Here is a 13,988-nt window from a genome sequence, read left to right on the forward strand (position 1 = left end):
TAAACTGTCTGAAATGACAAGCATTTTTCCAAAAACTGCCACCCATCTTACTGATGACTTATAGGTAAGACCTATAGGGAAAGTGTAGGACCATTTTAATTTTCTCATTGATATGGCTTCTAGGGTACTTGGACCACATTTTACTTAATTGATTAAGGAACATGTTCTTGGTGACCAGCGCCACAAGAAATCACCCATAATGCAGTTGTACTATTTAGAGTCTAAACTATCCTCCAAGGGGAGTGTCTGTCAGGACAGCGTCAACATATATGATTGCCGGCAGAATTCTGCTTACAGCCCTGGAGGAGTAGAAGCCACGATGCCACTCCAGATCAATATTGTAAGTAGACTATGTTCAGATTTTGATTAAGTATTTAAATGTAAGATTCAGTAACCTGATTGGTATGGTCCAGCTTTGGACAGGGCCTCCCTCCATTATAAGGTTTCTCTCGTAGCCACTTGGATCGAACCTTGACTCCACTTCCGCATGATTTGCTGCATCGTGACCAGTTGGACCATTCGCTGAGCTTACAGTCAGAGGGGCAGGGGATAATGCACGCTTCTTCTATGTAACCTAATGGGGAGGTAAAAAGTGATCAACAACAACAAGATGGAGACTCGAATACATAAAGATGACATAGGGGAACCCAAAGGATTTATCCACATGGGCCGTAAGTACCCGCAATTCACATGCGAACATATCCGATCAGAGGACAGAATATTCTGGACAACAAACGTTTATAGATTTATAGGGAGCTGAACGGACTCCAGATATCCGCGCCAGGGGTTCTCAACCCTGCGAAGGAGCCTCGTCTGTGAGAAGGAAGAGCAGCTTCAATATAAGTTACATTACTCAGATATCCCACTGATGTCAGAGGGCGATGTGCAATGCTCAATTTCCCCTGTGGTGGCGCTGCAGGGAAATTGAGCACTTGCTGCCAGTTTTCCTTATACATTACAGCTAATCACTAGAGGTCCCAGCAATGGGACATCCTGTGGGGATGGACAAAAAAGTGAAGCCCCCTGCAAGGTCCATCCTGGGTATTATAACAAAAAAACACATTTCCTATCATTTCTCCAGAATACAACTGGATAGTATTAACTGCACTCCAAGCAATTGGTATCATCCTTGTTAGTCTACGGTAGTGAAGGCAGTAATGTAATACCCACGTAAAGGGGTTAATAACATGTCTGGCGGTTGAGATCTGTTCAAGGATTACTGGTAATAATTACAACAACCATAATAATAAATACTATTACTACTAATAATACGGGTGGTCTAGGGCAGTAAATAGGATGATAATAATAATATAATAAAATAATAAAATAATAATAATAATAATTATTATTATTATTGTTGTTGTTGTATTATTATTATTATTATTATTATTATTATTATTATTATTATTATAATATTCCTGGTGGCCTAGAGCAGTGAAGAGGGTTAGTAGTAGTTATAGTAGTAACTAGTGTTGAGTCAAGTTATGGAAAATTCTATTTGACTGCTTTGCTGAATTTAAAAAATAAAATAAAAATCTTTGTGAATAGCGTGTGCCCCCAGTCATTGTACCCCTCAGATCATCGCTGATCGCAGCATCTGACTTGAATATTAAAGTCTGTAAAAAAAAAAATCATACTTACCTCTTCCATTTGATCGCGAAGAGGCCGCCGCCGCCATCTTGATTGAAGATCCACCACAAAATCTCACTGGGATACTTGACGACGTCATCAAATTGGCCGGCGTGGTGACGTCATACATCACCGTGCACAGGATTTCGCACGGGCTCTTTAATCAAGATGGCGGCAGCGGCAGCCTCTTTGCGCTGAAATAGATGAGGTAATTCTGATTTTTTAAAATTTTTACTGCCATTTCACGGAAAATCTATTCATTACGAAGAAGCAAAAGGAAATTCAGCTTTGCTGCTAATTAAATTTTCCCTGAAATTTGGATAAAAGTCCACTTTGTGAACTTCGATTAGGCTACTTTCACACTTGCGGCAGAGTGATCCGGCAAAATGTGTGCCAACTGATGGCATTTTTAAGACTGATCAGGATCCTGATCAGTCTTACAAATGCGTTAAAATGCCGGATCAGTCTTTCCGGTGTCATCTGGAAAAACAAATTTCTTAAAAGTTCAATTCAGCTGATTCGCCGAATTTCACACAAAAATTTGCTTTCTGACTAATTCGTCACGAAGCGCATTTTTTTGTAAATAGAGGGTGCAATGACAGGAAGCAGAGATAGCGCCGCCCCCGTCATTGTGCCCCTCAGATGCCGAGTTCACACACGATCGTGGCATCTAAGTGTAAAATTAACAATAAAAAAAAAATGTTGTCAAACTTAGCTCCTCCATTTGCTCGCGACGGGCCGCCAGCCTCCATCTTGCTTGAAGATCTCGGCCTAAATCCTGTGCGGCGCGAGATTACGTCATCACACCGGCCGGCGTGATGACGTAATCTCGCGCCACACAGGATTTCAGCCGAGATCTTCGAGCAAGATGGAGGCTGACGGCCCGTTGCGAGCAAATGGAGGAGCCAAGTTTGAATTTTTTAGTTTTTTATACTATTTCAGGTTAAATCGATTCGCTGACAAGAAGCACGAGGAAATTCGGCTTCTAGGCGAATCAAATTTATCCTGAAATTTGGATCGAATTCCACTTTGTGGGATTCGATTCGCTCATCTCTAATAATAATAATAATAACAATAATAACATCAATGTATAACAATAATAATAAAACCCCCGGAGGTCCAGGGTAATGAGCGGGTTATCTCCATGTACTGAAGGCTGCAGGACTCTTTCCTCTTGCTCCTTCGTAGGCTCAGACAATCCTAGAGTCTCTTTGATTGGGAGTACGAGAGGGTGGAGTGATCCAAGAGACCCCCAGAATAGTGTTTTCAGAGGAAGGGGTGAGTGATGCAGGTTACGGTACTTGTTTTAAAACCCCTTGTCACTCTAGTGGGTCCTCTCCCCCCGCTGTGTCCTGTGGCCAACTTATCTGGGTTCTCATTTAACAAATACGGACTATCCAAAATTGACAACCCCTTTAAAAGATGTCGTCTCGCTTCAGCAAATGGCATTCATCCTGTAGACAAAGTTTGCTGAAGGGACACGACCCCTTTAAGTATTACTTTTTGACTTGAGTCACACGAGGGCGTTTCTTTTGTTCACTCGAGTTCACGGAGCTCGCTCGCAATCCCGTTATTCTCTCAGCACGTACAAAGGAAATAAAAATAATGGAGTCTATGGGAAACTTTACATAATTTTATCTCAGAAGAAGAATCATTTTCTTATCTCCGTGGCACAGCAGATCTAGATGTGGACTCTGCTAAATTCATATCTCTGCAGTTGGAAAATATTATAATCTGTGTAGCAGAAAGTAATATATCAAAAGGAAATCAGAGCCTACTATCTCCCCATGTAATCCAATAAAACATTTTATTACTTGTTTCACACATTAAATTATACTGGTAGCATGCAGAATTAATTGGGACTATATCTCGCTGTATCTTCGTGCACAGTGCCGCTCACTTCAGCTTAATCAGCGCTATCAATCATTATACAAAATTAATTTGCAGGAACTGTGGATTTGCCGTTTCTACGAAGGTTCGGCCTCCTTGGTTTTTTACCCGCGGAGCTTTATTTAATAACTAACCGCGAACACAAATTATTAGATGCAGATTTTTTAATTTTTTTTTGTACCGCTTTAGCTATAGCTCTTGGCTTCATCTGTGTAATTCAACAGTCAGCTAATAAAACTGGAAAAGCAATATTGTAGAAAATAATGGTGGCGGAGAATAAAGAGATGATATAAGTAAAATAAAAGATAGTCATAAAAATACTGGATGTTATTCATACAAAGATAATAATTTTAATTATATTATCATCAATAATTATTTCAATATATTATTATATCATTTTTATTATTTTGGACTATGTATGTATTATTATCTTGTCTTATTATAGTATACTTTTGTGTTTTGTTATTATTATTATTATTATTTTATTATTATATTTCCTATTATTATTATTTACAGCGTTTATTTTATATTTGTAATATTTGTAGTAGTCTTATTCTTTTCTAATTATTATTATTTTGTATTATTATTAATGAGCATAAATGGCATAAATTCGTTTTGGCTGCTTCACCGAATTTTACCCAAAAATCCGCTTTGTGACAAATTACTTTATCACGAAGCACAATTCTTTGTAAGTAGTGGATGCAATGACAGGGAGCAGAAATTGCGCCTCTCCTCGTCATTGTACCCCTCAGATGCATCATAATACATGCTCACGACGGGCTGGCCGCCAGCCTCTTGCTTGAAGGTCTGGCGCGAAATCTCACGAGGCCTGAGATGATGTCATCGCGTCAGCTGGCGTGGTGATGTCATACGTCGCCGCGCACGGGATTTCAGCCAAGATCTTCAAGCAAGATGGCGGGGGCAAGTCCGTTGCGAGCAAATGAATCAGGGAAGTACTATTTTTTTAGGTGTTTTACACCATTTCAGTTTAAGTCGATGGCTTCGGGGCAAATCGAATTTATCCTTATCACTAATTATTATGATTTGCTATTATTATATAACTATTGATTGATTGATTGATGGATTATTATAATGTTTTTATTATTCTATTTGCTATGATTGCTTATATTACGAAAGGGTTATTCCCATCGCAACGTTCTTCTGCATAAATGTAAACCTCAGGGATCTGCATCTATGCATGATAATGCAGGTTCCCCCCATCCCAGTCTTATGGCTGCTGTGAATGGAGAGGTGGCCGTGTACACACAGCGCTTTCCATTTACTTCTATCAGAGTCCTAAAAATAAACAAGCACATTCACAGCAGCCATGAGACAAGTGACCCCTGTCCTAGAGGTGGGACCCGTACCTAGTAAACATTTATTTCCCTTTAAAGGTATATATTATATTTGTGGTCGAGGCTACGGAAAATAGGATATGTTAGCTGAGGGGCGAAGAAGCTTAGTAAGGAAACTAACTGATGGCTGGTGGTGTGCCCTTAGCCATGAGCGCGGGTAGGCCTATAAGGGGGCAAAAAAACAAACGTAGGAATATATATATATATATATATATATACAGTACAGACCAAAAGTTTGGACACACCTTCTCATTCAAAGAGTTTTCTTTATTTTCATGACTATGAAGGCATCAAAACTATGAATTAACACATGTGGAATTATATACATAACAAACAAGTGTGGAACAACTGAAAATATCTCATATTCTAGGTTCTTCAAAGTAGCCACCTTTTGCTTTGATTACTGCTTTGCACACTCTTGGCATTCTCTTGATGAGCTTCAAGAGGTAGTCCCCTGAAATGGTCTTCCAACAGTCTTGAAGGAGTTCCCAGAGATGCTTAGCACTTGTTGGCCCTTTTGCCTTTACTCTGCGGTCCAGCTCACCCCAAACCATCTCGATTGGGTTCAGGTCCGGTGACTGTGGAGGCCAGGTCATCTGGCGCAGCACCCCATCACTCTCCTTCATGGTCAAATAGCCCTTACTTTCTAAGTTTTCCCAATTTTTCGGCTGACTGACTGACCTTCATTTCAGTCATGATGGCCACTCGTTTTTCTTTACATAGCTGCTTTTTTCTTGCCATAATACAAATTCTAACAGTTTATTCAGTAGGACTATCAGCTGTGTATCCACCTGACTTCTCCTCAACGCAACTGATGGTCCCAACCCCATTTATAAGGCAAGAAATCCCACTTATTAAACCTGACAGGGCACACCTGTGAAGTGAAAACCATTTCAGGGGACTACCTCTTGAAGCTCATCAAGAGAATGCCAAGAGTGTGCAAAGCTGTAATCAAAGCAAAAGGTGGCTACTTTGAAGAACCTAGAATATGACATATTTTCAGTTGTTTCACACTTGTTTGTTATGTATATAATTCCACATGTGTTAATTCATAGTTTTGATGCCTTCAGTGTGAATCTACAATTTTCATAGTCATGAAAATAAAGAAAACTCTTTGAATGAGAAGGTGTGTCCAAACTTTTGGTCTGTACTGTATATATATATATTTTTTTTATTGTAAATTCAAAGAGCATGCAAGCTTAAAGGGCCAGATGACAAAAGGCTTTTGATATCTCAGCATGAGGATTAGGAATGTACCGGGAAAAACAGGAGGACTTTCAACGACCCATTTTCTTAATGACATGTCCGGGCACCCGTGTTTCGAAGCCGCGGAGGCACTTCCGATTCTGAAGGAATGCCCGAATATGGCGGCAGGATCGAAGCCTAGGCCGGAGGCTAAGGACCGTACGTAGGAAATGAACTGGGAAGAGGTTAAAGGACCGTTCTTGAAAGGAAGCAGGGGACTGTTGGCCGGAGCGTCGACTAATACCGTAAGAAGTTTTCTGAGGACTTGGACTGGGCACCAAGCGTTGAGAGTTTCAAAATACTTAATGATCACTGGAGGACCTGTTTGGGAGGATTTTAAAGATGGGAGACGGAAGATAAAGTGGTTGTGCTGCCATTCTAGCTGGCCCTTTGACAGTCCCCTGTTTCTAGAGGAGGTGCTGGTAAACTCTCCTGGTCTCAGGAAGCCGTAAAAACTTAAATATATGGCGGCTTTGATGATGATGTTAGGGTATGGCCCAAAAGGATTCCCGTCTAGTGAGGTGGACAGTTTCCTGAAAAGGTCACCTGACAGGGGCGGTCTCCTTACTAGATTTCTGAATACCCCTGAGGGTAGCTTCAACTGTGTGGGAAGAGAATATTGACGCGCTACCAGGGCACTCGAGCATGGAATAATGCTGTACTCCCGACAGGTACAATCTAATGGTGCTATAGGAAATCTTGAGTTCCGTGTGACAATAAGCCAGAATGTAGGAGATTTTGTCGGTGTTGGAGAATAAGGCAGATGAATATTAGTGAGACAGACGAGGGAACGGAGAAGTGCTGCCGGACGAGGCCTGGAAGAGATGAGAGCCGAACAACCTGGGGTGAACCAGAATTACAATAGAGAGAGAGTGCGATGAGTGGACCCTAGCGGAATTTGAACTACGTGGCCTGGAAACGTGCAGACGGTGGAGTTGGGAACGTGAAACCTGGCCGACGTGGCAGGTTGACCCTATGGGAATTGGGGCAGCGAGACCTGGTTAGTGAGACAGGCAGTGACATTGACTACGAGGCCTGATCTGGGAGGCCGCTTTATTCTGAAATTTGAGCTACGTGGCCTGCGACGTAACAGGCGAGAAATTAATAAAACGTAAACCTACCAGACGTGGCAGGTTGTCCCTATGCGAATTGACTATGAGACCTGGCTGGAGAGGCAGGTGGCAACAGAGGCACGGCCTGGGTGGCTGGTTGATCCTAAAATTTTGAGCTACGTGGCCTGGGTCGTAACAGGCGAGAAATTAATAAATGTAAACCTACCAACGTGGCAGGTTGTTCCTATGCGAATTGACTATGAGGCCGGCTGGAGAGGGAGGCAGGAACAGAGGCATGGCCTGGGTGACCGGTTGATCCTAAAATTTGAGCTACGTGGCCTGGGTCGTAACAGGCGAGAAATTAAAAAACTTAAACCTACCGACGTGGCAGGTTGTCCCTATGCAAATTGACTATGAGACCTGGCTGGAGAGGCGGGCGGCAACATAGGCACGGCCTGGGTGGCTGGTTGATCCTAAAATTTTGAGCTACGTGGCCTGGGTCGTAACAGGCGAGAAATTAATAAACGTAAACTTACCGACGTGGCAGGTTGTCCCTATGCGAATTGACTATGAGACCTGGCTGGAGAGGCAGGTGGCAACAGAGGCACGGCCTGGGTGGCTGGTTGATCCTAAAATTTTGAGCTACGTGGCCTGGGTCGTAACAGGCGAGAAATTAATAAATGTAAACCTACCAACGTGGCAGGTTGTTCCTATGCGAGTTGACTATGAGGCCGGCTGGAGAGGGAGGCAGGAACAGAGGCATGGCCTGGGTGACCGGTTGATCCTAAAATTTGAGCTACGTGGCCTGGGTCGTAACAGGCGAGAAATTAAAAAACGTAAACCTACCGACGTGGCAGGTTGTCCCTATGCAAATTGACTATGAGACCTGGCTGGAGAGGCGGGCGGCAACATAGGCACGGCCTGGGTGGCTGGTTGATCCTAAAATTTTGAGCTACGTGGCCTGGGTCGTAACAGGCGAGAAATTAATAAACGTAAACTTACCGACGTGGCAGGTTGTCCCTATGCGAATTGACTACGAGGCCTGATTGTTGTGGCAGGCGGTGGCCGAGGCCTGGCTTGGTTGGACGGGATTATCCTGAAGATATGAACTACGAGGCCTGTGACGAACCAGGCGAGATATCAATAAACGCAAACCTGGCCGACGTGGCAGGTTGGCCCTAGAACGAATTAAACTGTATGGCCTGAGTGGAGTAGCGAATAGATATAGAACACGGGGCCTGGCGGCATGGCAGGCTGATGCTAGAGGGAGCAGAGAGATTTGTTAGTGTGACCAGATACCACAAAAAAGCGTGAAACTGTGCAGAGGCGACATGTGGAGCCGCAGAGGGAACCGTACCTTGAACCTAAGTGAGGAGGTAAATAGAGGAGGTTCGCTGAACCTGGCGAGGAGGACAATGGGCCGCGAGGCTGGAAGCAATAGGTAACGTATGCAAGAGTAAGTAGGTAGAGCAGGCGAGAGCAGGAAGTAACGTGTAGCGACGAGTGGAAGGGGTTTCGGCAGGCTCAAGCGGAGTTTAGTACTTTTTTTATTTTTTTTTGCATGGATACATATACACTCACCTAAAGAATTATTAGGAACACCTGTTTTATATATTATTAATGCAATTATCTAGTCAACCAATCACATGGCAGTTGCTTCAATGCATTTAGGGGGGTGCTCCTGGTCAAGACAATCTCCTGAACTCCAAACTGAATGTCAGAATGGGAAAGAAAGGTGATTTAAGCAATTTTGAGCGTGGCATGGTTGTTGGTGCCAGATGGGCCGGTCTGAGTATTTCACAATCTGCTCAGTTACTGGGATTTTCACGCACAACCATTTCTAGGGTTTACAAAGAATGGTGTGAAAAGGGGAAAAACATCCAGTATGCGGCAGTCCTGTGGGCAAAAATGCTTTGTGGATGCTAGAGGTCAGAGGAGAATGGGCCGACTGATTCAAGCTGATAGAAGAGCAACATTGACTGAAATAACCACTCGTTACAACCGAGGTCTGCAGCAAAGCATTTGTGAAGCCACAACACGCACAACCTTGAGGCGGATGGGCTACAACAGCAGAAGACCCCACCGGGTACCACTCATCTCCACTAGAAATAGGAAAAAGAGGCTACAATTTGCACGAGATCACCAAAATTGGACTGTTGAGGACTGGAAAATTGGTTTCTTGAACATGACAATGAGTTCACTGTACTAAAATGGCCCCCACAGTCACCAGATCTCAACCCGATAGAGCATCTTTGGGATGTGGTGGACCCGCAGGTAGGGAGACAAAGGGGGACGTGGGGGAGTGTTCGGCACTTACCCAGGGGATACGGCTGAAGCTGAGCGAACCCAGACGAGCCCTGCTTACCTTCAGAGGCACGCTGGGGAACCGCTCTTGCGATGAGAGGAAGGAGGAGGTGACGTGGCTGCTAGCGAGCACCGGAAGCGTACGTAGGGTGTGAAACACCCCGTGCGAGTTATAAGCGCACCTGCGCCCCTCCCACAAATGCGGGCTGATTAACTCAGCCCTCTAATTAATATTATAGTTTATTTTTTTTTATTATGACATCACCAATCAAATGAAATTAAAAGCTGTTTCTCATGCGATTGTCATTTAAGGGTTTCTCCAGGATTTTGATATTGATGGCTTATCCTCAGGAAGGGCATCAGTATGTGGTCAGTGGGGGTATGATTCCCAGCACCCGTCCCCCGATCATCTGTTTGAAGGGGTTGCTGACTACTTAGGCCTTTTTCTAGGCCATGTGACGTTACATTCATCGGTCACATTGCCTGGATGCAGCCCGGTCCCATTCAAGTGAATAAGGCTGAGCTGCAATACCAAGCACAGCCACTAAACAATGGATGGTGCTGTACTTGGTAAGCTCTGAGGGGGCCGTAGCGCTCACCAGTCCTCCTGTGAGTATTGCCTCATCCTAAAACAGCTGATCAGTGGGGATGCTGGGAGTCAGACTCTTGATGATATTGAAGAACCCCTTTAATGTGTCATTTGAAAAGAGTCAAAATAAAAAGGATAGATGTAAAAATAGCCCTGTCTATGTTTGTTCTGTGAAAGCTAGGTGACAGCCAATACAGATGTAATTTCAGGTCGAAACCCACATTTTCCAAAAACTTCAAGGAAATTATGACGTGTATCTTCATACTTACTAGTGAAGAACATTTTTATTTTAGTTTTAGTTTAGTTTACAACTCAAAGGTTTCAATCCAAGAGCCAGAATTGCTCCATGTCTGTCCCTTCTCATAGGAAAGTAAATGGTAGAGCCGATTTCATACATTACACACTCAACAGTTGCAAATGGAAGTTGGGAAAACCAGCAGTTGACCTCAAGGCGTTGGTGTTGGGGACACATCTGCCTGTTCATGGCCTTAATTTAGATCCCTAAATCCCATCATGCTTAATCTGTATGTTTTGGCTGTAATGAGTGTTTTTAATAAAGATCTACTTTATATTTTACAGGTACAAGGCTATAAGATATTTACTGGCCATTCCACCTTTGGACTCCTTGATTGGTGACACCTGTTTATAAGTACATCTTTAAAAACAAATCTCACCATGGTCAAGGGAACAACCAAGGAATGGATTCCATTTAACCTCAGAATCTCCTAGTTCAGGTCCCAGCTACTCAATCTCTTTTGGAGATTTCCAAAAAAGTTCAAGAACTGGAGTTTGATTAAAAATACATTGATGATCTTGACATTAAGGTCTTGACAAGATACCCACCATGGCTGTTACACCTTGAGGTTTGCACCAGCCGGTTGTTCTGGTCATAGCATGCCATGGCTTGATAACGATATCCTTGACCACATTCCTTGATGTCTCCTTGAACTTTCATCCCAAGAAGAACCTCAACTTTACCTTCTGGAAGAATACAGTCTGACCAGTTGCCCACAGGTTGAGCGTTGTATTTATCACATGGACAGAACTGTGTCTCTATCAATGGGTACAGCTGGGGATTCTTGCATTTGTCTTTTTTCTTACTCTTCCCTGTAGACAAGATGTTTAAATAAGAAAAATAAACAGGTTATATTAAAAAGGGCAATATCTAGAAACATAGATCTTTGGTCGCAAAGTGGGTTCCCTGGTGCACAGCTAGGTTTCTGCTAGGGAACAACAAGCTGAGGAGCTTTAAGATGGGCACCTAGCACAAAGTTCTGGGATGCAATTGGCCCACAACCTAAGCCTGTTCCCTCTACTGGTTGTATATGCCCCAAGTTCTGAAATAGCAACTATTATGTGTTACAGATGACTGCATGGACCAAGTTATGGTCAGCACTCAGCACCTGTCATAACATCTCACTTTTGACATGAGGTTTCTCTTCTTAATTTTGATTTGCACACCAGTATACATGACAAAAAGTGTAACTACATACCAAGAAGAGATCGCTTTCTAGTCCTGACTGCTCCACAGTCTCCATGACATGGTGTAAATTTGGACCAGTTGGTAAATTGGCAGTCATCCTGGCATGGTATCTGGCATAGCTGGGTTAAAGGTGGTAAAGGTCCAGCATGTTTAAGGCATTCCATAATGTCTGATTGTGCTCCGTCCTGTCTTCGACAAGTAATAGCTAAAACAAAAATGAAACAAAGACATAATAAAAGAGTAATGTCAACTAAGGTATAGCAACCATAAGAAAAGTTCTGCAGCCTATTGGTCTCCTAATATCTATGTAATGTCCAGTCTAAATTTCTCTCGATTATAAGCTATGGAATTTACAGCTAGATTTTGTCTTGACTCACGTTCCGTCGCCAACCATGACCAGGTTTGTTCATATCTCCTAATTTACTAATTGGTACGAATCTAATTTTTGGTTAAGTTAAAAATGGACCAGTCCTATAAATCAGGACCTTCTTACCTAACTTACCAAGTTAGGTGCCAAAGGATGTTTTGAACCTCCATATTCCCACTTTATACTCACTATACCTATTTCAGGGTCCTCACAGATTACAGCGACAGATTCAGCCCGGCTTATGGATTGTAATCTAGCAAGGGGAGACAATTCTGAAAAAAATGCTATCTTTTTGAGGCATTTTGCTCGGTTTAAGAGGGAATTTCCTGGTGACAGATTCCCTTTAACATCCTTTAAAGTATAACTGTCGTATTATTTTTTTTTCTGGAGTATTGGATTGTGGTGATTAATATCACCTTGGTGGTGTCACGAGGGTGTCAAGAACCACGCCTGACTCCGTTATACGCGGGGTCAGGAAGTCGCAGCGGTTAGCTGCGCGCTCTATGTAAGATAGGGCTGTTTCCTTAGGGTTTGGTTTGCAACCCTTTTGGCTCACTCAGGGATCCGTAGCTCCTTCTCCTCAGCTGTTCCTTGTCCAGCACTCCCAACCTCCTTATATTCCCCTCTCACACTTCTCTGGTTGCCAGATATAGAGCTTCCTGCCTGGACTTCTATACTGACCCTCTGGAGCTGTGTTGCTGCGTTCTCTGGTTGTTGGTCCAGAACGTTACCCTCCGGATCCCTGTTGGACCTTTGTGGTCTGCTGTGGTCGCCCACCTGGGTGTATGTGTTTGTCTGTATTGTCTGTCCTCTCCCTGGTGTTTCCCTCTTAGTGTCAGTGGTGCGGACTAGCGATCCCACCGGCCCGTTCACTATCTAGGGCTCATTTTAGGGAAAGCCAGGGTTTAGGCACGTGATCGCCGCACGGGTGAGGAACCCGTCTAGGGACGTCAGGGCAGTCAGGTGCCAGCCGCAAGGTGAGTCAGGGGTCACCACCTTTCCCTCTCCCTTGGGCAGGGCTTTCCCTTTTCCCTCCCTGTGCGTGACGCCGGTCATTACAGGTGGCCCTATTTCAACTTTTCACTGTGTATTCAATTACCCCTTAATTCCACATTTTTGTTCCCTGTACTGCATACTTTTACCAGTGCTTAAAATAGGGTTGCCAGGCATGGTCTGTCTATCTGTTGAAGGACGAAGGACGGAGAAGCACGCAGCGTGGAAGGTCACATTACTGACAGCCAGGGACTGTAAGTAAATTATTAAAGCCAGGTCCTCCCTAGCAGCTGATAACAGTGCCTGGGCTGTGTGCACTTCTCCCTGTTCCTGCGCTTGGCAGACGCTCCCTCACTCAGCAGAGCTGGAGAATGCAGAGTGGAAGCAGCGCAGACCAGGGAAGGGAGATCTGCCGTCTGCTCAGTGTATAAATGAAAGCAACATGTGGTAAGAGGACCCTTTTGTGCTGCAGGAGATTAACCCTTTAGGGGGGAGGGCTCTGGTTATTGACACTTTTGGGGGGCTATTGTTACTGGCTAGTGAGGGGAGGCGGGATTAGCCTCAGGGTGAGGGCAGTGGCGGCCATCTTAACTGAACAGTGACATTGCAGTTTTATGCAGACTGGTTGCTAAGGGCTGAATCTTATTAAATATGGGGTAAGTCAGTCTAATAGTAACTGATTCTGGAATATCATGTTATTAGTAACTACATATATGAAAATTGAAATTAGGGTCTAAGTGTGACAGTTATCCTTTAAGGAGAAAAGAAGGAAGGTAAAGCTAGCTTTGACACAGTCTCTTCAAATGCCTATTTGAATTCTCAAGTTGGCACTTTCATTAGGGGTCCTTGTCATACTGGGGTTTCTTGGACCATCCAGAGGAGATAGTTCCAAAGTCCACCATCCATCTTTACAGAACAAGTGACTTCCCCTTATGACTACATGGCATTCATTAATAAGATCTAATAGGTTATTAGTTAATTGTCCCGTAAAAAATAGACCGTAGTGGTAAGTGATTGCTCCAAAGTCTACTCCAAATGAGGCTGTCTTCTGCTGGACCTTTATTGTTCTATAACCTGGGCC

The 13,988-nt window shown here is 43.6% G+C and overlaps 1 protein-coding gene across 4 annotated transcripts in view; it reads right to left on the bottom strand.

The window, feature by feature from the left end:
* Window positions 1-13,988, bottom strand: part of THSD7A (thrombospondin type 1 domain containing 7A) — a 520,549-nt gene that overhangs the window by 47,941 nt on the left and 458,620 nt on the right. For all 4 annotated transcript variants that reach the window (XM_040431278.1, XM_040431279.1, XM_040431276.1 and 1 more), the window contains 3 exons: window positions 11,558-11,752; window positions 10,908-11,171; window positions 396-574 (listed from right to left, as the gene is read on the bottom strand). In XM_040431278.1, the coding sequence (XP_040287212.1) occupies window positions 396-574; window positions 10,908-11,171; window positions 11,558-11,752 (638 nt within the window). The remainder of the gene's footprint in view (window positions 1-395; window positions 575-10,907; window positions 11,172-11,557; window positions 11,753-13,988) is intronic.

This window comes from Bufo bufo, chromosome 5, assembly GCF_905171765.1.
Source record: "Bufo bufo chromosome 5, aBufBuf1.1, whole genome shotgun sequence".
NCBI lineage: Eukaryota > Metazoa > Chordata > Amphibia > Anura > Bufonidae > Bufo > Bufo bufo.